We start from the raw sequence: 25901 nt of genomic DNA, 5'->3' as shown, positions 1-25901 counted from the left end.
GGCACAACTGCACAGCACATTGGAAAGTAACTTGCACATTCTGGTATGTCTGGTTTCACAAACATATCAAATGCATCAAAACGAGGTGAATGCATCTCCTACAAAGAGAGATTCTCAGGCTGCAAGTTAGGGGACCTTGGTCCTAGCTCTGGTTCTGCCTCTAATTAGGAGTGTGACCTTGAGCAAGTCACTCATCAAGGCTCTTATCATCTCCTTCTTAAAATGGGATAAGCAAGAGCTGTCCACCAATTTTGCTAGATGGTTTCCATGGGCTGAGATATGGCATATTGAAAAACACAAAGGATTATTAGAATTTACGTTATTGTATTTCAGCACTACACACTGAGATAACTTTTGCTTCTACACTTGTGCATACGAAGACAACAGCAACAAAAAGACTAGCCTTCCTCTGGTTCTACCAATATAAATGCTCTAAACACTTACATTTTTGAGTAATAATATTTTTGGGGATTAGGAGTGAATTGGGGATCTGGACAGATTTCTTCCCTTCTTTCTCCATCCCAAATAAATTATCCCAACGCCGTTTATTGTTTAATACATCTTTTCACCTTGGTTTCAAATTCAGCCTTCATCATATACTAATTTCCTGCATTATATGGGTATATTTAAGGAGTCTCTATTCTGATAATCTGTTTATTCTTGCATCAGTATTGAACTGTTTTAATTACTGAAACTTTATAACATGATTTAATACCATGCAAGGTTAGTCTTTCCTCATTAGTTTTCATTTCTGAAACTTCTTGGCTAATCCCACATATCCTTTCTAGATGAAGTTCAGGATCATTTTTGTCAGGTTATTTCCAAAATTGATTGCTGCCTAGTGACTCCATGGATTAGGGAAGACTGACACCTCTGTATAGCATTAGATCTTCCCAGCAAAGAACAGGAATATCTCACTACCCTTCATATCTTCTCCTATGTCCGCATAAAGCCCTATGGTTTTCTTCGTTGAGGATATGTACATCTCCCTCTAGTAAACTTATCAGAAAATGGGCAGGATCCCCATAAAGAAAAATACGGAACTCCAATGATGGACTTAGAAGAAAGCTCACGCCAACAAAGACTAACCCTGCCTTTGGTTGGGAAAATGAAGTCAGGACAGCCTGGTGGTTAAGAGTATTTTGGAGTCTGGATTCCCACTCCACTACTTGCTTATTTGACCCTGGGCAAGACTTAACCACTCTTAACCTCAATTTTATCATCTTTAAATGGGGATAATAATACCTGTGTGATATGGTTATTATGAGGATTAAATTATTTTATATATTTGTATGTATTGCTTAGCATGTTATTAAGCACATAGTGAATGCTTAATATTCCAAAACAAAATTTTAGATTTTATGATTTTGATTATTTTAGTTGTCTTTGTGAAATGAATCTATAAAGCCAGTATAAATCCAATCACAGGCCTAGAGGGACTCTGGAAACGTTTCACCAAATTTTTTAAAAGTTCAACTTGGGAAACAAATGGATGAAAGAGCCAGCAAATGTAGAGAAGAGTTATTGGGGGTGAGGTAGGATCTGTGCTCGCTTTATCTCTGAGGTAGATTGGCCACAATCCTCTAGCACTTTGTACCTACCCTGTACCAGGTGATAGACATATCCCTTTGCATCATTCTGTGTATCTCTTCTACCCTCACTCTCATACCTACCCCCAATCTGGGCCTTATATGGGACGTTCTTCTCAGCAACTCTTAGGGGTGGTTTCAAACCTCTTGTCAGTGGAAGGGATGGCTAAGACCATGTGCTCCTATTCCCTTTGTGACAAGTGAGCTACCTGAAATCCAAGAAGGCGAGAAGCGATGCAGGTGTCAGTCATATCCACCTGTCCTCCCTCCCCCAGAAGCTTCCAGCATCATCAACCCAGTCCAGGATGGCAGTGAACTGAACTGGATGGAATGTCAGGTCCCCAAGTCAGAGTGACTGGAAGGGGAGGGAGCTGGGGGCCTTCCAGTTGAGCCTTACCTGAAGTGGAGGGAAAGAGCTGGAGATGGTTCATGTTCCCTTCTTCTTTTGTTCTTAATGGTTATATATTTAACGTAAATCTCTTAGTGCTTAATCTGCTCCCCTAAGGTGAGTTGGACATCCTTGAAAGCTCCCATAAGCTTTCCGATCGTTGTTTTAAGTTGAGTTACTGCCCTCCTCTGTTGGTTGTGTACATGAGCACCTCTTTTTCTAGATCATAGGGACCTTAAAGCATCTGTTTAGCTCCGTTTTCCCTTGGGTTGAACAAAGAACTTGTAGGTGGTCAGGGGCTCAAAATACACATTGGTAATTCACATGAATTTTTTTTTTTTTTTTTGCTGAGGAAGATTGGCCCTGAACTAACATCTGTGCGCATCTTCCTCTATTTTGTATATGAGACGCCACCACAGCATGGCTTGGTGAGCAGTGCATATGTCTGTGCCCGGATCTGAACCCACGAACCCTGGGCCGCTGAAGCAGAGGGTGCAAACTTAACCACTACGCCACCAGGCCGGCCCCTTCATCTGACTTCTTAAAAATTGTAATTAAAATGAGGTAGCGATCAAAGGCTCTTCTGAATATCTTTTTATCTTCTCAAAGTAAAACCTTAGTGTATTTTAAAATTGCACTTGGCAGTGCCCTAGTGACCTGAAAGAATTAGATGAAATGTCTTAAAATGTCCTTTTTTTTTTTTTTTGTGAGGAAGATTGGCCATGACCTAACATCTGCCAATCCTCCTCTTTTTGCTGAGGGAGACTGGCCCTGGGCTAACATCCACGCCCATCTTCCTCCACTTTATGTGGGACGCCGCCACAGCATGGCTTGACAAGTGGTGCGTTGGTGTGTGCCCGGCATCTGAACCAGTGAACCCCGGCCCGCTGCAGCGGAGCGCGTGCACTTAACCGCTTGCGCCACTGGGCCAGCCCCAAAATGTCCTTCTTAAGCACTAAAGTAATCAGATTTTTAAAAATAATTAAAAATCCAATAAAGTAACATGAGCTTGCTACAAAGAAATTTAAAATGACATAACTAGATAAAGTAAAGTTTCTGTCTCTGTATCTCACCCTTACTCCCACCCTCAGTTAGATATTAATCCTTCCAGGTTCTTTTCTTTCTTTCTTCCTGTCTATTCTTCTATCTAATTGTATATACTTATATTTACATAAATGTTTATATACACACATATAAAAATATATACATATACACACTATTTTCATATACATATATTCATGTATATGAAATATATATATGTACGCACGTTCCTTTTGATAATAAAATGGGATAAACTTCCTAATGGTAAAACGCCAATGGCTCTAACCTTAATGAACATTTACAAAGTAGTTTTTAAGTCCATTTTGCTAGACATAAAGAAACCCTCTGGTTACTAGCAAGACTTAAATCTTATTACTTTATGTCTTCTGTAGGAAGTGAATGTTCAGCTAATTTTTTTACAGGGACGGAGTGTAAACCACCATTTTAAGAATGATTGGGAAGGATTTTTAGTATTATAGTTTACAGAGTTAACAGGTACATATCAAATCACATTAATGGGAAAAGATCAGAATAGACAATGCATCATTTAGATGAGAGAGGAAAACAGATGGTGGGAATAGGAAGGTCATAATTCAAAGTAACCTTGCCAAATTAGTGGACACAATGACAGTAATGTCAGAAATGAGAACAGAAGGAAATGAAAGGACCCTAGATGCGGCTCTTCAGTAGCTCCCAGATCTTTCCCACAGAGAATGGTTTTGGCAGCTAACCATGTATCTGCCTATTTCAAACACATTCTTCTTCCTTTATCTCTGTTATCATTATGTTCCCAGAACCCGGTTCTTTAAGAACAAGTTAAGGGAACAAACCTTTCTTGAATTCCAGATACTCTGCATATATTATCTCATTTAATCTCCTACCAGTACACAGTAGATGAAATAGCCACATTTTATAGATGAAGAACTTATTAAGTGGAAGAATTGTACCTGGAATCCAGGTCTATCTGACTCTTTCTTTAAAACCCATAGTGTAACTGCTTAGAGAGATTATCGTGACTGCACAGGTCTAATGTGTATCATTAACGTAATGCAAGTCATTTTCTTTCTTTCTTTATATTGCTATGAAAGATGGAAAACTATCCAACCTGCCATGTATTGGAAAACATCTTTCTTACAATGAATTTGATCTGACTATATTTTTCTAATTTGACTAGTTTGAGTGAAAAAATGAATCCTGCTTGTGCTGTTTATCTACTCTTTCCTGCATTTAAAAAAAAATATATCCATGAGAAATGGATGCCATTCAATTAATCTCTCCTCTTCCCCTCACTCTAAAATCCCTAAAAGAGCTCTTGCAAAAGAGATATGCACGCAGCCTGCATTTTCTTTTAAGTAGTACCATATTTTAAATGGACAGATCACTGGGTGTGGTGAAGTTTTTGCAGGTGGTCCTTGAATCCACACGTGTCCCAACATTGAATGTGCACAGACTAAATAATGAGCCGTATATACCTGCACTACTGTTTTTCAAATGTGTAAGGATTTTATTGTCATTTAGTAAATACAAATCCATTGAAAGTGTTACTAAATTCGTAACATATATTCATTACATATTTTTACCAACCAACTGCAATGACTGTTATGTGGGGTGTCCATGAAAATTTTTTGTCATTTAAAAGTTGGGAAACATCATATAAGTATATTTTGCGTTATAGAGAAATTCTGGAGTGATTTAAAGAATACTTTTGAAAAGTGACCAGTTACCTCCTAATTTATCCTATGAATAAATGTAGATTTTGAAGCACAGCATTCCATTTGACTATAGAAAGTCTACATTTTCTTAGTTATTAGTCTGTCGCTTGAATCATTAAATTAGACATTTTACTTTATTCATATTTCTCATTGTGACCATATCTTGCAAATGAGGCAGAATCAGATGTGGCCAAAGGATAAAATGAGTTCATTTGCCATGGCTGAGCTGTGGGGTTCTCCCCAACCCACGAGTCTCTGCCCTGTTGCAAGGCCATATTTATTAGCTGCGATGAATTGGGGTAATAGATTACTTTGATTGCAACACTTTCTTTTCTTTTTTAAAAAAAGTATTTTCATACAAATTCTATATTTTCATGTGGGAAATGTGAAAATGCCTGAATATATAGAGGTTAAGAAATTGTCTGCAACCAGAGATACTATTATTCCTAAAAATTTTGTTGCATTTCCTTATGATCTTTTTGCATTATCTATCTAGATAATATGCATATTTTGAATGATACTATATATAATTTGTATGACCTCTTTTGATTTTACCAGCTTGTTCCCGTGTATTTATGTATTTTCCAGCTTTCCATGGTAGGTGTAGATAGCCAATTACATATAATAAATTTGTTTTGTTTTCTTTTTTGATTCTTATGATCATCTAAGTGGCTGTATTTTGGGGGAGGGAAATGCACCAGCAGTGGTCCATTAAATTATCAGGGGTTATGGTGAAGTTGAGTATTCATTAATTACCTGGAATTTTGGTTTTAACAATTTTTAAGTACACACTCTTTTCATTTCCTCTTGCTAATCACCTGAATTGCAATATTTTTGGAACGAAGTAACAAATCAGTTTGTGATCATTTCAATCATTAAGAAAAAAGTATCCTAAGGATATTCCTTAGCAGTTTTACTGATTTAGAAATACTCAGCTGCTTGACATGATATTTAACTCTTCTTTTTTCTGGCTCAAATTCTCACTTTCTGTCTAAGGCAGAAGAGTCATGATAGTCACCAAAGGATTTACCTTGCATCTATGCTAAATGAAGAACACTTTTTTTTAAAGGCATTTTTAAAGAGTTGGATGAGACTTGATTTCTTTAAAGTGGTGAAAAATGCAAAACATTTAAATAACACTTAACAATCTTCTTGATTATCATGTAGTCTGATTTCCCAGTTTTAAAGCTAGAGACAAGAAAACACAGCCTCCTACACTCCTGTTTGTCGTACAAGGGAAAGAGAATCCTGCTTTCTCAAGTTCATCAGGGATGGGTTTCACCCACCTTCATCTTGAAGGTAAAGAATGTTGCTGAATTCAGCAACATTCAATTAAAACTAAATGGTTTCCTTAAAAATAAAATTGAGAAGCAAGAAGGCAGAAAGTTGATGGCCCTTGGGGCTGGTTGATGCCTTAAGGGGCTTTATTGTACTCTTCTCTTGTGTGTGTTTTGAAAATTTCCACAGTCCCACAAAGAGCCAGGCAGAAAAAATGAGTAATACTTTTGAGAAGCAAAGAGGTTAAATAACCTCTACCAGTGGATACTGCACACCAGTCTGAACAGGCCGCATCGGAATCACCCGGGCATTTGTGAAAAACATCCTTGCTGTGATCTCAGCTCAGACACACTGAATCAGAATCTCCATGGAGGGGGTGTCTAGGAATCTGGCATTTTAACAGGCTCTCCTGACCATTTTGATGCGTGGCCAAATGTGAATACCATGGATTGAACCACAGCATGGGAGCACCTTGTCAAAATCAGATTTCCCTGTTCTTTTTCTCTCAATGAAGTGAAATATAGCTACCCCCCTTCCCCTTTATTTGCTTAACAAACATTTAGCGAGGTCTTATTATGTGCCAGTCTGTGTGCTAGGTGCCAGGGAAATAAGAATTTACATGAGTCCTTGCCCTTATGGGGCTCACAGTGTGTTGAGCAGAGACAGGTGTTTTACAACTTGAGGAAAAGGAATAAGATAAGGTAGAGGGAACTAGGGGCTCTCCTCTTCCCTCAGCGCACTGACATACCAAGCCAAACTAAAATCCCTCCCCGTCTTCTCTTCCTTCCTCAGAGGTATCTGAGCCCCCAGATCAGTTACTCCCAAGTAATAACTCCAAGAAAACATTCTCTATATTAGATCAGTCCACTGCTATTTCTTACCTTAAAAGAATTTTAAACATCTTATCATGTGCTTTACTTTCAAAAAGTTATTTATTATAGAAAATTTCAAGCATATACAAAAGTAAGGAGAGCAGTATAGTAAACCCTCATCTTCCCATCACCCAGCACCAGCCATTTTTGTTGCATGGTCCATCTTGCCTTATCTGAACTCCCACCCTTTCTCCCCACCCTGGATTACTTTCATTATATCACTTCACATGGAAATATTTCAGTGTGTACCTCTAAAAGATATGGGCTCTTTTCAGACATAACCACGACATCATTATATCTAAGAAATGAACAATACTTCCTTAATATCATCAAATATCCAATCAGTGTTTACATTTCCCCAGTTGTCTTATAAAATTTTTGTACAGTTAGTTTAAATCAGAATCCAGATAAGTTCTATTTATTGCAATTGGTTGATTTATCTCTTAAGTAACTTTGTCTCATAATCTTTTTTCCTTGCAGTTTTCGTTGTTGTTGTTGTTGAAGAAATTAGATTTGTCCTATGGAGTTTCTCACAGTCTGGATTTTGCTGATTGCATCCCCACTGTGTCATTTGTTTTCCCTGTAAACTGATGGTTAGAGCTAGAGGTCTGTCATTCCAGTTTGAGTCTTTAAGCACATTTTAGTTACACTTGAATGTGAGTGTGTCTTATGTGTCAGGTGCAAACCATTGGTGAGAGGGTGCAGGAGTGTAGTAGGAATTGATGCAAAACTGGCAAACCCATCACCAGTGAGTAGTAGGAGGGAGGAAAGTGAACATTTATTGAGAGCCACTGTATACAGCCACAGGACTAGGTGCTTTCCATAAGCTCTCACACAAACACAAGTGCTATGTTGTATATGGGGGATTAGTTCCATTTTCACACGTGGAAACTCTGGTTCAGAGAGAGTTCATAACCTGCCTGTTTCTTCAAGTTAGTGGGTGGAGTCAGGATATGGACAAGTGTCTGTCTGTCTTTAAAGTGTGTCATTCTCTTGCCCCTGTACACATGGGGCTACAGTGCCAGGCAAGCATTGTTAATGACTATGATTGAACATGAAGAAAAGAAAAAATAGCAATAGCCCCAGGGTGATGATAGGTGGCACTTCCACTGGCTCAGTGTCAGGGAGTGGAGGGGAGTGTGGAGAGGAGCCCTTCTCAACCGCAGTCTTGCTGTCATGCAGGAATGTGGACCTGGGGTGGCCAGATCTTTTGAGTTTTCAAGAAAAGCCAAGTATCTGAATTTCTGTGGAAAATCTCTAGATTTTAAAATGTTAGCTGCTAATTCAGATCTTAAAAAGATACTGTCTAGGGCGGCACTCTGGGCCAAACCAAACAAATTGCAGCCTGCCACCTCTTTCCCACCCCATGCTGTTCCGAAGTATGTCAGCTGAAGATTGGCACTGAAGACCACAGGAGTTAACTGTCAGAGGTGGGTGTTGCCCTTGCAATTAGAGAAAGGGAATATTAAGCAGCTCTTAAAAGACATTAAGTGACAATGAAGCAAATTTTCAAAAGGTGAAAGAGCATTTAGACACTGTAAGGAAAAAGCTGAATTTCTGAAGTCTGAACAGATTAGACCTTGACAAAGGAACAGCCTTCATCATGTATCTTTTCTCATCCTCATGATGATTGAGCCCTTGCTGTGTCCCAGGTGGTATTCTGAGCACTTTGTAAGTATTTGCAAGTTTCAGCTCATTTAAACCTCACCACAACCCTGTCATTATCCCTGCCATAAAAAGGTGACATGGGGCTGAAATTTGAACCCAGGTTGACTCCAAAGCCTGGTTACTTACTTAGTACCCTACACGGTCGCTCTTCCGTTAGATAGTTCCTCGTTCAAGGCTTTGAGTGTTAGAAGCTGGAATTCACTGGCTGTGTAGTCCTAAAGCTTTATGTTCTACTCTCTTGAGCTTTCAGTAAAACACTTACATAGAAGCTTCTTTCAGGCAGAGCTTGATGGCTCTGAGCTAATTTATATGCTTTTCATCATCTGGCATTTACATATCAATTTTTAGTTAGCTGATTCCTTTCCCAAACACTTTATTTATTCCTTATTATTTTAATAGCAATATAAGGCAGAAAAATCAATTTATAAATGAGTATCATTTGTCCTATTTTCAGTTCAGCAGGAATGTCAATAATTTAAAAAATGAACCCATCAATAGATGAAGTAACACAATAAAATAATTTCTTCTTTGCTTTTCTGGAAGGTGGTAATTCATAGACCTTGGATTTAAACTTACCCAGGCTGCTCAATAAAGCTGGGAGCTTGGAGCGTAAGGAAGCCTAGCTGGACGTTTGGGTTTCATTTCCTTGTATAAGGAAATGCAGTTTGTCACTGTTATTTGCAAGACAGTTAATAAGCCTACAGCTTATATAGATGGTCATTTTCTTCTTCACGGGCAACTCAAGGCTTTCTTATTACTGGATAAGGTGACTGATGAGGGGCACTCTAGCTTCACTGAGATAAAAGGACAGGGCAGTTTGGCAGTCAGGCAAAGAAAACCCCTGCTTGGGCTTGGAGCATTCACGCCCTTCAATAGCAACTCACTGAACTTGAGGACAAAGACCTTTTCTCTCATGCAGCTTCCTCCCTCCTTGTCTAGACATTCTGGAAGTGGTCTCCTAGTTACAGGGGTACAGTGCTCCAGCCCTTCAAGCCTGCACCCAGCCTTCTGTCCCCAGTCAGAGTGTGAGTGTTGGTAGATGTGACTCCTGTGCTGTGAACTCCGGGGAATCTGGAGTTCTGATATCTCGTTCCCAAGAGGAAGTCATGAATCCTAAAAGGAGTTTGATAAGGAGGACAATGATGGTTAGAAATTGAGCTTAGGGATACTTGATCACAGCGGACAGCACAATCTCTGAAACCGCATGGTCCAGTACTGTAGCCTCTAGCCACAAGTAGCTATTTAATTAAAAAATTTTTTAATTGTAAAATACATGTAAGATAAATTTATCAATTTAATAACCATTTTTAAGTGTTCAATATATTCATATTGTTGTGCAACCAATCTCCAGAACTTTTTGCAAAACTGAAACTGTACCCATTAAACGCCAACTCCCCATTCCCCCTCCCCTAGCCGCTGATAACCACCCTTCTACTTTCTCTCTCTATGAGTTTGACTACTCTAGGAACCTCACAGAAGTGAAATTATACAGTATTTTTCTTTTTGTGACTGGCTTATTTCACTTAGCATAATGTCGGCTATTAAAATTTCAATTACTTAAAAATTCAGTTCCTCACTTGCGCTAGCCACGTTTCCAGTACTCAATAGCCCCTTCTGGCTAGTGGCCACTGTACTGGACAGCACAGATATAGAACATTTCCATTATTGCAGAAAGTTCTATTGGACTAAAGGACTTAAGTCTAAAGGAAACTGGATGGCTTATACTGAGACCTGACTGGAGGTAGGGCTGGGAGAAGGAAAGTACCAGCTATTTTTTCATGCCCTTGCAGCTAGTGAATAATCTGACTCCTTTTCACCACCACAAAACAGTACCAGCTACATGATGTTTTAATATTTACAACTTGCATCCTTATCCCAGCCTCCAGTCTTTTAATATCCCCTCTCTTCTAATAGCATACAACATTAAAAATAATTTCAGAGAAAATATACAGTATAGACTACAGATAAATGTACTTAAAAATATTCTTAGCAAGCCCTTCTTAGGAAATGCCTGTCAGTTTAACCATCTATGGGAGTTAAATTGGAGCGTTTCATTAATTGGAACTGTTAGTTTATTGCTAGCCTGGCAAGAATCCTAATTGGTATTTATCACAAAGAAGCCTTATTCAGTAGACCTACCCTTTAAGCCCATTGCTTTTAAAGATTTTTGCTTGAAACACAGTAAGAGACGAATGGGGTCTCTCAACCCGGTACATGTACACAGTTATGTGTTCATATGTGTATACCCGAACTTAAAATGAAAGTTTCTTGTACCATCTTACTGAGATGCATGTATTCTTTTATAAAAAATGCTTTTCTAAAAAAGATGCTGATCCTATCCACTAAATTGATTTTATAACCCATGAAAGGGCCACAATATACAGTTTCGAAAACAGTGCTTTAGACACACCTGGGTTTAGTTTCAGACCTATAGTGTACCCTCATCCCCAACTCTGGAACCCCATGACTCAGAAAATGGCTTCAGAATTGCATCTCAAAACCAGCAAGTTTAAAGAAAAGCCATCAATCATGGCTTTTTTTCTGGGTAAGCTCTGTTCACTGATTTTAATGCTGATTTAAGTAGAGTGTAGTTATGATAGAAAATCCATTATCAAATGCTTATACTGTTCTCCAAAGCTGAATATAAAAGATGAAAAAAATTTTTATGCAATAAATTTCTGCATTAGCATGTGTGATTGGGAGTTAATTGCACTTTATTTTTCTCTGTGGAGGAGAATATGACATTTCATAATGCTTATTAAGGTTATAGAGGGAAAAGGAGAAAAATCTTAAAGTGGGTTTCTTGTGTCATGCATGAATAATTTAACAGTTTATAAAAATCTTATAAACAAAGATTTCAAAATACGTGTTTTATACAGTATATAGATGAGTTAACTTGTCAGATTTTTTTTTCCTTTTTAGTGCGGGTGTCTGGTATCTTCACCACTATTTTGATAAATAATAGGAACAAAATTGAGTTTCCTTGAATCTCTTTCAGAAGCATTTCATCTCGGGGTCAGCAGAGAATTGGCTTCCTGGTGGGCTAGTTTTTCTTTTCCTGTTAAGGAGACAACTGTAGGAGGCTAGCCCACTATTTATGTGAATAATAGTAATCAAAATTCGTGTCCTCCTTGAAGAACTCTGAATTGGGCAGGCTGTGAAAAAAAGTGCAAGACAGTATCAGAGAATAACTATAATAATGCTGAATAAAAAATTTCATCCTAGCTATAACTCATATAAAATTTGGCAGTTTTGAAATTTTAGATGCGTCAGGATATAGAAGTAGAGCCAAAATTTTTTCTTTAAAATGAAATTCCAAAATTGGTAATATTTCCTGGGTTTATTTTTTAAAAATCATTTTCATGATTATATAAGTATAAATGCTTGTAGGAAAATTGAAAATTAAAGGAAAATATGAAAAAAACAGAAAGAATTCAATGGTCAGGCTACCACTGTTAATGTTTTTGGCACATTTCCTTCTAGTCTTTTTCTATGCATATTTTTTTACACAATTAAGATAATTTATTTTGGATTCCGCCCCCCCACCCCCACCCAAACCATTTCTCTATTCAGTTAAGAACTCTTCATAAACATTTTTAATGGTTTTATAGTATTCCACCATATAGATGTAGCATAAACTTTTTAGCTATTTCTCTGATGCTAGATAATGAAGCTTCAGTCCGTTTTTTACCCGTATAAATACCGCTCTGGTGAACACTTTTGTGCATAAATCTTGTTCGTATTCCTGATCATTTCCTTAGGGTAGATACATAGAAATGGAATTACCTGTCGATCTCATCTCCATCTACTGCGCTGTCTCTTCTCTATCATAGCCATCCTCTTTAGAAAGTTGTCTATATGCACTGGCTCCATTTCCTACCTAAAACCTGGCTTTAAAGTCTTCAGTGGTTTTGGTATTTATTATGGGATAGACACTAAAATCCTTGCTGTAGCCTTCAAGGCCCAACGTGGACCCGCCCGTCTGCCTGCCTCTCCAGCCTTTTCCCCTCTCTTTCTGGCCTCAGCCGCACTGGTTTTTTGATTAATTGGCTCCTTCCCCTTTCTCCAGCCACAGGGCCTTCAAACCTGCATATCTTCTCTCTGGAACAGTCTCCCTCCTCAGCCATCTGTCCTTTGTGGCGTGGGAGTTGAGATATTTGCTTAGAGGAGGTGGTTGGAGGTTTGAAGAAAAGTGAAGGTATCAAAGTTCATTTAGGAGAGAAAGAGAGGAATTGACCAGAGAAGTACACAGGATTTCCAGGTAGCAGTGAGGGCCACTTTCATGGTGTATTCAGAGTAGGAATATGAGATTCACATCAAGGGAAATGGTATTGTTATCAAGGGCTATGAGCACCTTTACCTTCTGGAGAAAAGAGCTTGCTTGAACTCAGTCTGCCTGGGGAGTTCAGTAGCTGCTTCCTATGGTTTGTTTTCTTCAGTCTTCCGGAAGTGTCCTGTCTCCTCTTTGCTAATTCAGTTTTTATGGGTGACAGCACATTTTGTCATTAGAATGAGTGGAGGACTTCCCAAATAACTACTTCTGGGATCATTGGAAGCCTTAATGTGAAAATCTTCATTTCTGGGTTTATTGGGAAGTTGTAATGTTGCCTGTCCAGTAGGATTCCTACTACTCACGTGTGGCTATTTAAATTTAAATTAATTAAAGTTTTTAATAAAATTAAAAATTCATTTCCTTAATCACACTAACTACACTTCGATAACCTCATAAGGCTAGTGGCCACCATATTGGACAGTGGAGATGGAACATTTCCATCATTATAGAAAGTTCTTTTGGACAGCACTGATCTAGAGAGCAGAAAAGAAACCAGCTAAGTCATCTCTGAGGCTAGTCAGTTTGTAGAATGGTGAACTAGGAAAAATAAATGGACAATTCGCTTTGGCTAGTTTGCTACTGGTTGTGATACACAGTTTACTGGTTTATCTAGCATTTAAAAAAAATAGACATTAAAATTTTGCTCCCTTCTGGCATTCCCAATCATTCATAAAATTCAGTGGAAAAGCCAGCCTCCCTGGGCCCACATACCCCTGGGCTTCTGTTGCCTACATCCTCGTCATGCTCATGTGACCTAGATGACTTGCTGACCCAACAGATGTCCTGGCTGAAGAATAGGTACTTGTCAAAAACTCTGTAGGTTTTATTTATTTTCTGCAGATACGTCTCATAAGACCAATGGATTCCTACTATTTTTAAGGATCAAATAAAGTAAGGTTCTGCTCATAGATGAGACACTAGCACTTTTGAAATGGCTTCACAATGAGGGAGGAAGGGAAGTCGTATTACGTATGAGAGGCTTATAAACACAGGTAAATGCATCCTTTCTCCATATTATCTTCTTCTGGGTCTGTTTCACTGTATTTGGCCCAGCCAGCAAGTCTTCCCACCCCTAAATTCTAGGAACTCTCTATAAAGGCATTTTATCTTATAATTATTCTAGGTCTTTCTTACACATACAGAGTCTTTGTTTATTTCTCTCTACCCCCGAAGTCTAAAGATAATACAGTTTTTGTGAAAATGGGAAATGGTAAGGGGAGAAAGAATTGGAGTCTCTTTATCGTCCTGCCTTTTCTTTCTCACGGAGGAGGTGGGGGATATTTTCCTGAGCTGGGAGGGAATTATTTTCAGCATTATGGGCTTTCTTACTTCTCTGTACCCTGGGGAGGGGCCTGCCATAAGCAATGCAGGAATGAACTCTGACAGCCCAGGTGTGCGTGTACAGACTAATCTGGAGTAGCCTCGATGTAGACGCAGCAGTATGGTTCCTCACAAAGATGCTTCTAAACATAGAATACTGCTGACTCTGTGATTTAATAACTGCTGCAGTTATGAGTGATGTGAGTTAGTTTTGATTGGCTTGCTTAACAGAAATTTTGAGATGCTGCTCTATTTGAACAGTCAAAACCCAAATAAAATATCATATACTCATGTATCCTCTACAGTTTGCAAAATATGTTCTCAAGCATCATTTCATTTGATACTCAGGATAAACCTGTGGGCTGGGGCAAAACATTTGCAGAAGAGAAAGCCTAGACTCAGAGAGGTAAAGTGACTTGCTCGAGGTCACACAGCTAGTAAGTGGTGGCGTTGAGTTTCGAATCCCAGTTGCTTTTCTGAGAACATTGCTTTACTTCTTGTTTATATTTTGGACTAATAAAATAAAACACATTTAAGTTGGATAATTGGTGACACAAATATGATAGTTGGTTCAATAGATAATGTTTGTTGAGTGCCTATAGTAGGAAGTTGAGAAAGGGGCTACTGTAGTTGGCGGCATGGGTCCTGCCCTCAGGGAGCTTTATTTGAAACAGCTGAAGCAGTACATTTACAAACAACAAATGCTTGTTATCCTAGAACAAACTGGATGCATTAATGCTTATGGATGCTGAGAAAATGAGAGAGTCCATTATGAAGGCTTCCTGAAAGAAAGGGATTTTGGATCAGATCCTGAAGGATATGTGCAAAGACGAAGGGAAGGACATTCTAGCCAGGTGCAGAGGCATGGTGGTGAGAAAGAACTGTAGAGAGTCACCTTCGGTCTGGTGGAGTAGTAAGAAAGAAGAAAAGAGCACTTGTTCATCATTTATTGAAAATCTACCCTGCAGAAGGCATTGTATATAGAGCTGGGTGTGCAAAAGAGACATGGGCGCTGCCTTCAAATTGCTTAAACTTGGGAGGGAGACTAAGTGTTGATTGTTGGTAGTAAAATAATTACACAAATATGTCAGATCGTGATTGTTACTATAAAGGAAAAGGACAGGATTCTATGAGAGTGTATAGTACAGCGACATATATTAAACTGACATTTGAGCTGGTTTGGGAAGGAGCAGAAGTTAACTAGGCAAATGGTTTTGGTGTAGGGAACAGGGAAAGGAGTGCTCAGAAAACAGGATACAGCATGTGCAAAGGCCCTAGGAGTATTGGAGGAATTAGAAAAAGGCCTGTGTGCTGGAGTTGAGGGAGTGGAGGAGTGAGTGGAGTGAGATGAGGCTGTGGAAGGGGCATGAGCTTGATCAGATTTTGATCTTTATTCCAAGAGCCATGCAAAACCTCTGAAGGATTTTAAGCAGAGATGACATGATTGACATGATCAAATCTTCCTTTAAGAAAGATCACTTTGGCTTCAATGTGGAGACTATTTTGGAGGGGGAATAATAGTGATTATGGAGTAACCCTTTAGAAGGCTACTGCAGTGATCCAGGCTAAAGATGATGGTGACTTGGGACAGGGTGGTGGTAGTGAAGATGGAGAGAAGCGGATAGTTTCCATAGAGATTTTGGAGATCAGATCTACAGTGGAATTTGGTGGTATGTTAGGTAATGGAGAAGCAGATGGTAGGGATAGTTCCTGAGTTCTGGATGCTCCAGTGGGATGAAGAATAGTGGAGCTGGCCAATGAGATAGGGAATCTTGGAAAGGGACCCAGTTTGGGGAAGAAGATGATGAAATCAGCTTTGGATATCAGGTAGACAGTTGGATCTATGGATTGGGAGCTCAGGAGAGAACTGAGCTGGAATTAAATATGTAGGTCCTTGGCATATAAGTGACCAATGGGCGTGAATGAGTTTTCCCAGAGAGAAGAGAGCATTAAATGAGGAAAGAAGGATCAAGCAATGAGGATGCTCCAGGGTCAGGTAGAAAAGAACAAGGTAGCCCAGGAGCAGCTGGAGAGGTGGGAGGAAAACCAAGAGGTGCTTGAGTGTTACATCATTGAGGTAGAGTAAAAATATATAAAAAAGGAAGAGTATCTTTCAGTTTATCTCTAGACCCATTTCCCCATCATCACCCCAAAATCTATTAGGTGGCATCCATGCATCTCTAGATCCAAGGCACTTCTGTAGTGCACTGTTACAGGTATATTTATTTATTTTTGTATTATTGTGACAGATTGCAGTGTGTGTGCGTTTTCTGCCTGGAACAATAACCTCCTTTCCTTTCTCCTACATCATTGCACTTTTGGCTGCCACTGCAGTTTGTTGCAATTCTGAGCTCGTTTAATCCCACAGACTACTAAACAGTATCTGGTCCCGGTGGCTCTGTAATTCTACTCCAGGCGCCCCACCTTCATTTGCCAGCTGGGATCTCTTAATGAGCTAGCTGCACACAGCTCAATACTAAAACTATTTTAGCTGCTGAAATATGTTTGAGGAACTCACTGTTGGAATGTTTCACGTTAGGCCTGCTCCCATTCTGTCTCTGGCATTCTCTCTCTTTTCAGGATGGCTGTAGCTCCTCCAAGTTACTGTTTTGTGGCCTTCCCACCACGTGCTAAGGATGGTCTGGTGGTATTTGGGAAAAATTCAGCTAGACCCAGGGATGAAGTACAAGAGGTTGTGTATTTCTCGGCTGCCGATCATGACCCCGAGAGCAAGGTTGAGGTAAGTCGTGCGTTACAGTCTCTCAGCACTTATTCTCTGTCTCTGGCTTTGCCCAGCCCATCTTAACTTCTTTCATGGACGTCTGCTCACTAGTCGGAACTATCATGTTGGTTCTGTTGATTCCTGTTTCCATTCAGGTTTGTTCATAGCCTTAAAAACAGGATCACATGCAGAATTCTATGTTCTTTGCTATGGCCCTTGTTTTATAATTAAGTAAAATATTTCCGTGGTTCCAAAGTCAAATCTACAAAATCAGGTATATTCGTAGAAGTCTAACTTCTATCTTTGTCTCATTTACCCTATTTCCTTTTTCTCCTATAGGTAACTGTGTTTTGGAAGTTTGGTTTATCCTTCCATTTAAAAAAATTACATATATATGTAATAAACTACTCACACACACATGCATATGCATATTCATCCCAGTCCCTTTCCTCCTTTCTTAGATGAATGGTGGCATGCCGTATACACTTTTCTCCACTTTGCTTTTTTCTACTAAACCCATATCTTGGAGATCACTTCATTTGGTATAGAGAGATTCTCCATTCCTTATTTAGAGCTGCATAGTATTTCTTCTGTGGATGTATCATAGTTTAATCAGGCCCGTATTGCTGGACATTTGGGTTGTTTTCCACTCTTTTGCTATTGCACATAGTGCTGAAGTGAATGATAGCCTTGTGCATCTGTCATAGTATCTGGTTTTTGGTTTGTATATTTTTATCATGTTAAAAAATTATCCATCAATTCCTATTTTGAGTACTTAGAAAAACTGTTTTTGTCAGTATTTCTTTGGGATAGGTCCCTAGAAATGGGATTTCTGGGTCACAGGGTAAATAAGTATGTAATTTTGTTAGAATATTGTCAAATTTCCTTCCGTGGGTAGTGTACCATTTTGTATTCCCATGGTCAGTGTATGACAATGCCTGTTTCTCCATATTCCTGAAGTGTGTTATCAGACTTTCATGGTGGCTATTTTATGTTAATTTTACATTCTGCTGGTTTACTAAATTTTTTTATTTCCTGTCAGTTTTTATCATTGATTCTCTTGGGTTTTCTAGGCATATTGTTATAATTCCTGCAAATAGAGATAGTTTGATTGTTCTTATATGTCTAATTATTTTCTTGTCTGATTGGCTTATAGCTTGGATTCAATGTTAATAGTAGTGGAGATAGTGGGTATCTTTGCCTTTGCTTCTAACCTGAGTGAGGCAGCCTCTAGTGCTTCCCCTTAAGTAAGATGCTGGCTTTGGGACTGAGATTTATGTGGTTTTTTCATGTTAAAAAGTATACATCAATTCCTATTTTGAGTGCTTTAAAAAAAAAAAACCCTCAGGATAGGTGTTAAATTTTGTTAAAGGTCTTTTCAGTGATTATGGAGGTAATCACCTGATTTTTTCTTTTATTTATGTGATAAATTGAACCATCTTTGCATTCATGGAATAAACTTCTTGGTTATGGTATATTTATTTGTGTGTGTGTGTGTGTGTTGTGTGTGTGTTTAAATGGTAGTTGTTTGTTAAAGGATGAAGAATTTGGAGAAAAAAATTGAGGGCTGGTAAATTAACTAGCTCTTTTCACTAACATAACCTCTACTCTTCGGTGTTCTATGCTTTACAAAATAAGCTGATTTTTCTGATATTTATGCTAGGTTTTAAATGGTTATTCATCCATGTGTATTTTATATTCTTATCTAAATCTTTATCTGTTTCAGTCCTTTAAAAGCACTAATCAGCACCAAAGAGCAACAGAACTCCATAAGGAGCTGCTAGATGTTAGATGAATTTAACAGAGGCGTTGAAATGAACAGGCAGTGCTGAGCATGACTTGGCGTGGGCTGTCTGTGGATGGAGTGGTGGAAGACTGTCTCCCACAGAACTGTCACCAGAACCACTTGCCTCTCATGTTGTGCCACTAACTTGGTCCGAGCCCCTAAACTTCAGTGGGACTTTGCTTTCATGTAGACAAAGAAGAGTGCTAGGTTCTCTGGTGATCATGCTAGGTTTTAAATGGATATTCATTAATGTTTGAATGTTCGTGTTACTTGGATCTGAATGTTTCTCTCTGTTCCTGGAACAGAGTGGACTCGGTGTGGATGAAGTTTGCTGGTTGGAGTTGTTACTGACCTTCTCTGTCTGTCTTCCCCAAATGTTTCTTTTTTCCCAGAGAGTTGTACAAACTGAAATAATACTTTGATTTTCATGTGGGTGGGTTTAATTTCCCAAAGATGACTGCACCACATTCCATCCCCCATGCATGTCTTACAATGTGATGGACACTCCTCCATGGAGGGGTGGATTTACGCCCTCCCTCCCTGCCATGCATCTTGGTGAGGGCTTGTGATGGCACTGACCAGTGGAGCATGGTGGAAGTGATGCTCTGTGACCTCCAGGGCTGGGTCATAAACGGATTCAGCTTCCACTTGTCTCTTTCTCTTTTGGGACTTTAGCCCTAAGAACCCAGGCACCATGCTGGGATGAACCCAAATTAGCCCACATACAGAGGCCATGGGGTGGGGCCCACGTGGAGAATAACCGAGGTCCCCCAGCCGGCAACCAGTGAGTGAGTGACATGAGTGAATGACTGATTTCAGGCCTCAGACACTGTGGAGTAGAGACACACCATCCCCGCTGTGCCCTGTACAAATGCCTGGCCCATTGAACTCATGAGCATAGTAAATGGTTGTTTACACCACTAAATTTTGGGGTCATTTGTTAGTAGCCACAGTGACTACAACATCACACAAAAGCCATTTATAAATATGTCTGAAGTAAATATTTTGAAAAATTTGTTTCCTTTTGAGGGGCAGAGGCTACATAACTCAATATTTTACTCTCATGGTTATAATCATTTTAGGAAATAGACTAGGTTCCTTTCACTAATTATCTATCGTATATTAATACTCAAATACACTGTAGGTTAAATTATGTCCCCTTGCATAAATAAGTGCAGCTTGGTACATGCCAGAATTAATCTTTCAGGCAGCCCTGACCTCTTTTCTGGATTGCATTCCTGTGTTTTGAGCTGCCTCTGCACGTTTCCACATCCATATTCTGCAGGTACAATAACCACAGGTCAAAAACCAGATTCATTTTCCTCATCTCATTTGTTCCTTTTCCTCTAACAGCACAATCGTTTACCACATAGTTTAATCTAGAAACCAGAGGGAAATGCTGACCCTCATTTCCCTACTCATCCCTGGATGCATGGGGACAGCTGTCACTAAGTCTTTTGCTTCCTCTTCCGTGTCCCCATCTCCTCCCCACTGCCTCGTCTCCCTTCTGCTATCATCTGCTTATTGGTGCCGGGTCTCTTTCTCCTGAATTCTTCTTTCTGCAGAGTCACCAGAATTTTCTTCCCAGAACACAGCTCTGTCACTGCCTTGTTTAAAAATCTTTGGTTGTGTTTATAGGACGAGAGTCCAGGCTGATTTGTATGCCATTCATAACTCTTCCTGACTGGCACCCTGCTCGCTTTTCCTTTCTTTTCTTTCTTTCAAATTAATAGTCTTAATTTTGTTAGAGCAGTTTTAGGTTTACAGAAAAATGAACGGAAAGTACAGAGTTTCCGTAGAACCCTTCACCACCCCCGCGTCCCCCACCTCCCAGTTTTCCTTATTATTAATGTCTTGCATTAGTGTGGTACACTTGTTAGAATTCACGAGCCAGTGTTGATACCTTATTATCAACTAAAGTCCGCAGTTTACATTAGGATTCACTCTTTGTATTGTATATTCTGTGGGTTTTGGCAAATATGTAAGGACAAGTATCCACATATAGCGTAGTTTTACTGCCCTGAAAATCCTCTGTGCTCACCTATTCATCTATCCCTTCCTCCAACCACTGGCAACCACTGGTCTTTCCTGTCTCCATAGTTTTGCCTTTTCTAGAATGCCATATAGTTGGAATCATACTGTACGTAGCCTTTTCAGATTGCCTTCTTTCACTTAGTAATATGCATTTAAGGTTTATCCATGTCTTTTCAGGGCTCAATAGCTCATTTCTTTTAAGCACTGAGTAATATTCCATTGTGTGGATGTACCACAGCTGATTTTTCCATTCACCCCTTGAAGGGCATCTTGGTTGCATCCAAGGTTTGGCAATTAGGAATAAAGTTGCTATAAACATTTGTGTACAGGCTTTTGTATGGACATAAATTTTCAACTCATTTGGGTAAATATACCTTTTAATGTAATTTTACATTTTGGATAGGTAATATATTGATGTGGTTCAAAGATTAAGTAATATTAAAAAGATTGACAGTGAGAAATCTTACTCGCCCCTTATTCCTATCTACTCCAATTCCCATCTTACATAACCCTTTCTATTAATTTCTTGCACACCCTGTGAATGTTTTATACAAATGCAAATAAATACAAATACTTAGCCTTTCTTTTCTTTCTCTAAATGCAATAAATATGAAAGTAGCACATTATATACACTATTCTGAAATTTGATGTTTTAAATATATAATTTCAAACTTACAGAAAAGGTCTACAATTTGGTTTTTTTGTTTAATGACATTTTCTAAAGAGTTTTCCATATCTATACATAGAGATTATCTTTTTTCTTTTTTTTTTTACAGCTGTTAGTAGTCCATTGTGGAGATATTCCATAATTTATTTAATCAGTTCTCTATTGGTAGACGTTTAGACTGTTGGCTAGTCTAGAAAGTACAGCCATGAAGAACATTGGCCTTCTGTACATGTGCAGGTATAGCCATTGGATCTCCTTCCAGATGCTGGATCACTGGGTCATAGGGTAAAGGTTTTGTAATAATTGACCTCCATAAAGGTTGTACAATTTCCTGCTTACTTTTCTATCCTCATTCTTAGTTTCCCTCTCCCAGCTTACACTGTAGGCCCCAGCTACATTCAGCTGCTCGTCATTTCTTGAACAAACAACATGCTTACATTTCTCTGTGTTTTTGCTCTTTCTATCCTTTGTTGAGAATGTCCTTCTTCTCCCCTCCTGTCATCTACTTGGTAGACTCCTATGCATCCTTCAAGGCCCCAGCACCAATATCCCCACCCCCCTCTAGCCTGCCACTCTTCTATGAACATGTAGTATTTTGTGCATGTTCTGCCATTATAAATCAATTGAAATTTACAGTCAGCTGAAAGTAGGGGGATGAGTTCTGGCCTGGGAGGCAGGGTCCTGGTTTCTAGTCCTGCTTTCTCTGTTTACTGCATCTTAGGCCTTTGAGCCTCTTTGAGACTCAGTTTCCTCATGTGCCAGATGGAGATCATAACATTTGCTTTGTCTGCCTTACGGGGTTTTTGTGAAGCACACGTGTGCTGACATGTGAAAGCATTTCATAAACTCTAAGGAGAACATTGTGCAGAGAGATATTTTTTCTTTTTTTAAAAAAAGAATAGACTAGTATTGAGAGATTCTGTGACTCCAGGTCTCAGTTCCCAAACTCCTGTCTTTACTACATGATTCTGAATCTGCTTTTCCAACTTCCTCTTCCCCCTTTAATTCCCTTACAGCAACACCTGTCTCCATCCCCTGGTCTTGTCCCAAGTACAGAATGATGGTTCTTTTCTTTATTTGGGCCTATAAGCCACAATAACTATCATGTAAGTTTCATAAAAGCACTAATTAGCATACAGAAATTATTTTTTTTAACTATGAAGAGTGAGAACTTCCCATAAAAACCCTCAGCCATTTCATGACATTCCTCAGCCATTTCATGACATTTTAAACATACACATTCTGCAGTTTCCCTAGAAATCTCATATGCGAGTGTTGAGGTCCCAGGAACTCATTTTCCGAGAATAACCGTGTGCAAAAAGTCAACCTGATTACTCATCCACCCACCCACCCACCCTTCCAGCTGGTCCGTCCTTCCAGGCGGTCTTTCCTTCCAGTGTGTCCCCACCCTTCCAGGGTGTTCCCCACCCTTCATCCCTTCTTCAGTCTATCCATCAATCTGCCTGTCCATCTGTCATCTACTGTATGTCAAGTTCACTTTGCTTGAGGCTGGAAGAATAAGAAATAGGGCCCACCATCACAGAGTCCCTCAGTTTCTAAAATTACACCGCACGCTTTTGTTCCACTGGTCAGTTGGCAGATTGGAACATTTTATCTTATATTCTTTAGTCTTTCTTCTGTGGATACTGGGTTTTTAACAACTCCTCTTTTGGTTGCAGAGTAGGGTGGATAAATATGTATCCATTTGTGAAAGCCCCTCTGTCCTCTCTGAGGATGCTGTACCACTGTGCATCACAGAACCCATCTCAACTTTACCTCAAGCCCTACTCTTCCCTTTGGGTAGGGGTGTTGAGAAAGCAGATGAATAATTTCCTGGATTATGATGTTCTGTATATGCGTGCGTGCATATGTGTGTGCGTGTGTGTGTATGTGTGACCGTGGATGGGTACAGATCTATTCTTAATATGGTTGAAACTTCTATTTGGGAAAAAATGGATCCAACGTTAGAATCCTACTCCAGAAAAACAATGAATTTCAACTAAAGTTTATATTATTTATACTTGTTGCCCAAGAAAATACCACAGTTTGTGGAAACAGAACTCTTAATAGCCAAGTCAGGTTTGACACATAATGTTTTTTGAAAGAGTCCCTTATTATTATACAATAAATCTCATCCCCATTTTTTCCCTCCTTTAAGGTTTAAAGTCTTCATGGTTTCCTTTTTTTTGAAAGTTAGTTTTAATTTGGTTCTATTTTCCACTACATGAAGTTCTGTATGGGAGCAGTATCCTTAGCGAGGTTCACGATTCAGGGCAGGTTTTTGGAGGATCATTTCCCTTTACTTCCCAGTGGAAATATTTGCAAGAAGAATAGAAAATGACCAATTAATGATAGCTGGTAGCATTGCTAGTAAAATTGTCTGGATGGCAGCTATATTCATGGTGTGTGGGGCATGTGTGGGTAAGGGGGGGAGGTCTGAATTTTAATTCTGAAGATTATCTCTTACAGTAGGAAAGCACAAGTCATTCTGGAACCAGAGAGAGCTGAGCAAAGCTCCATGGCCACTGTGTGTCGTTCTTCCTGTCTTTCTATTTTCTCCTCTTCAGCCCCAGGAGCAGGAGTCCCCAGGCTTGGGTGGAGTCAGAAGCATCTCCCTTGCCCCATGGGAGAGTGGCTTAGTGGGGCCTTCCTTCCATCATGTCCCCTTTCCCAAGCCTATTTCTGACCTCTGGCCTTTGCACTGCCCATCCTCAAAGATCTTACAGCTTCAGGGAAGGAAAAAGCAGCTCTTCTAAAATATGGCTGACATCTTCTTTTGTCTTTATTTAGACTCATATGAACCTTAAGGGCACATTTTCAAAAACAAGTCAAGTAGCAGGCAAGACGCTGGGATAAAAATTTAACAAACAGGGGCCGGCCCCGTGGCGTCGTGGTTGGGTTCAGCGCGTTCCACTTCGGTGGCCTGAGTTTGCAAGTTTAGATCCTGGACGCGGACCTACACCACTCATTGGCAGCCATGCTGTGGTGGCATCCCACGTACAGAATAGAGGAAGATTGGCACAGATGTTAGCTCAGGGACAATCTTCCTCAAGCCAAAAAAAAAAAAAGGAAGATTGGCACAGATGTTAGCTCAGGGTGAATCTTCCTCAGCAAAAAAAAAAATTAACAAACAAACAAAACAAAAAAACCTCAGTGATAACTAGCAATGCTGCTTTAGAGTTGCAAATTTCCTAAAACTAAAAATATTTCTCTAAAGCATCCCGTTTTCCCCACCTTTTTCTCCCACCCTCCGAAGTCTGGCTGACTCATCAACTCATTTCACAGTGATTTTCGCTGGTGGTGCCAGGGTTGTGTTCGCCATCTGAGTACAGTAGGAAAGACACAATGGCTGCGTTTCATGACTTGAAACATCTATTGTGTGAGTGTCTCTATTCCCCCTTTCACTGGGTGATATCCAGAAATAGTGTGTGCTGGAATGTGCAAGGGGTAGGCGACAGCATGAAGCTGATTTTGCTTTTTTATTTTTGACACAGTCACGCAAAATAATAAAAGGCTTGCTCTGCAGAAGAGTTGTCTTTTGTCTTTGTCTCTAGGGCCTTGTCAAGATTTATCTTTCCATCCTCCAACCTGGCCTGTGTCCCCAGGAGCTACCTGAGAGAGGGACAAGCTCAATTTGGCAATACCTTTAAAACCTGCACGGTTAGCACGAGGCGGTGCCTGCATTTAGAAGTGTGCCCCACCCTGGGCACATGCTCCTCACCCTGGGCGTTCTTATATTGTTATGCGGCCTCTGCACCCAGAAGTCACACTAGCTGACAGATTTGTTTTACTCAAGGCTGGGTGGGAGTAGCTGTGGGGGCAGCAAGACAATCTGCTCCTCTTTTTCTGCAGCCCACTTTAACAGCTTAATAACCAAAGCTGAAGCCAGAGTCATTCGTGTAAAGATTGATCTTTTAAGTGGTGAACATTTTCTTTTCCCTTCTTCTTTTCTAATGAAATTTGGCTAGGAATTTTGACTTGGGCAACTAAATTGTTTTGCCGGGCTGAAAGATTTCAGGTGCTTGTGGATTTTTTTTTTCTGTTGAAACCTTCTCTGTTCCCTTAAATCCCACTTATTTGCTGCCTCATTAATAACGTGGCAGTTGTGCAGTCTGGTGAATTTTATTTAGAAAAAAAATGACTGCCTGTGGAGTTCATGTTCCAGATAGCTGACTTTATAAAGTTTAGCTAATTACATCTTGTGTGCATGATCCTTATTTGTGACGTTTGCTCCCAAACTCAGATGGGTCAGATTTCAAACACAATGGAGAGTGTGTGAATTGTAGCCACAGAAGGACCCTTGTTAGGCCCAGGGTTCTGTGGTCCATGACAAAGATGCCCTAGGGAGCATGGGTTACAGGTCACTAGGGCTTGGGTGCACACACACCCATATCCCCCACCCCTGCTCTGTAACACATGAGGGGGATCTGGTGCCTCAAAGCGTGGTGCTTAGGAGGGGCTGATTTGGCCCATCTGGCTCCTTGGGGATCT

At 39.7% G+C, this 25901-nt stretch overlaps 1 protein-coding gene across 2 annotated transcripts in view; it reads left to right on the top strand.

Moving 5' to 3' along the window:
• Positions 1-25901, top strand: part of SCRN1 (secernin 1) — a 61655-nt gene that overhangs the window by 4164 nt on the left and 31590 nt on the right. For both annotated transcript variants that reach the window (XM_058527630.1, XM_058527636.1), the window contains exon 2: positions 16782-16941. In XM_058527630.1, coding sequence (XP_058383613.1) covers positions 16783-16941 — 159 coding nt within the window. In that variant the 5' untranslated portion in view covers position 16782. The remainder of the gene's footprint in view (positions 1-16781; positions 16942-25901) is intronic.

This window comes from Diceros bicornis, chromosome 3 (assembly GCF_020826845.1).
Source record: "Diceros bicornis minor isolate mBicDic1 chromosome 3, mDicBic1.mat.cur, whole genome shotgun sequence".
Taxonomy (NCBI): domain Eukaryota; kingdom Metazoa; phylum Chordata; class Mammalia; order Perissodactyla; family Rhinocerotidae; genus Diceros; species Diceros bicornis.
The sequence above is the reverse complement of the archived record's forward strand: the minus strand, read 5'-3'. Positions and strand labels throughout refer to the sequence as shown.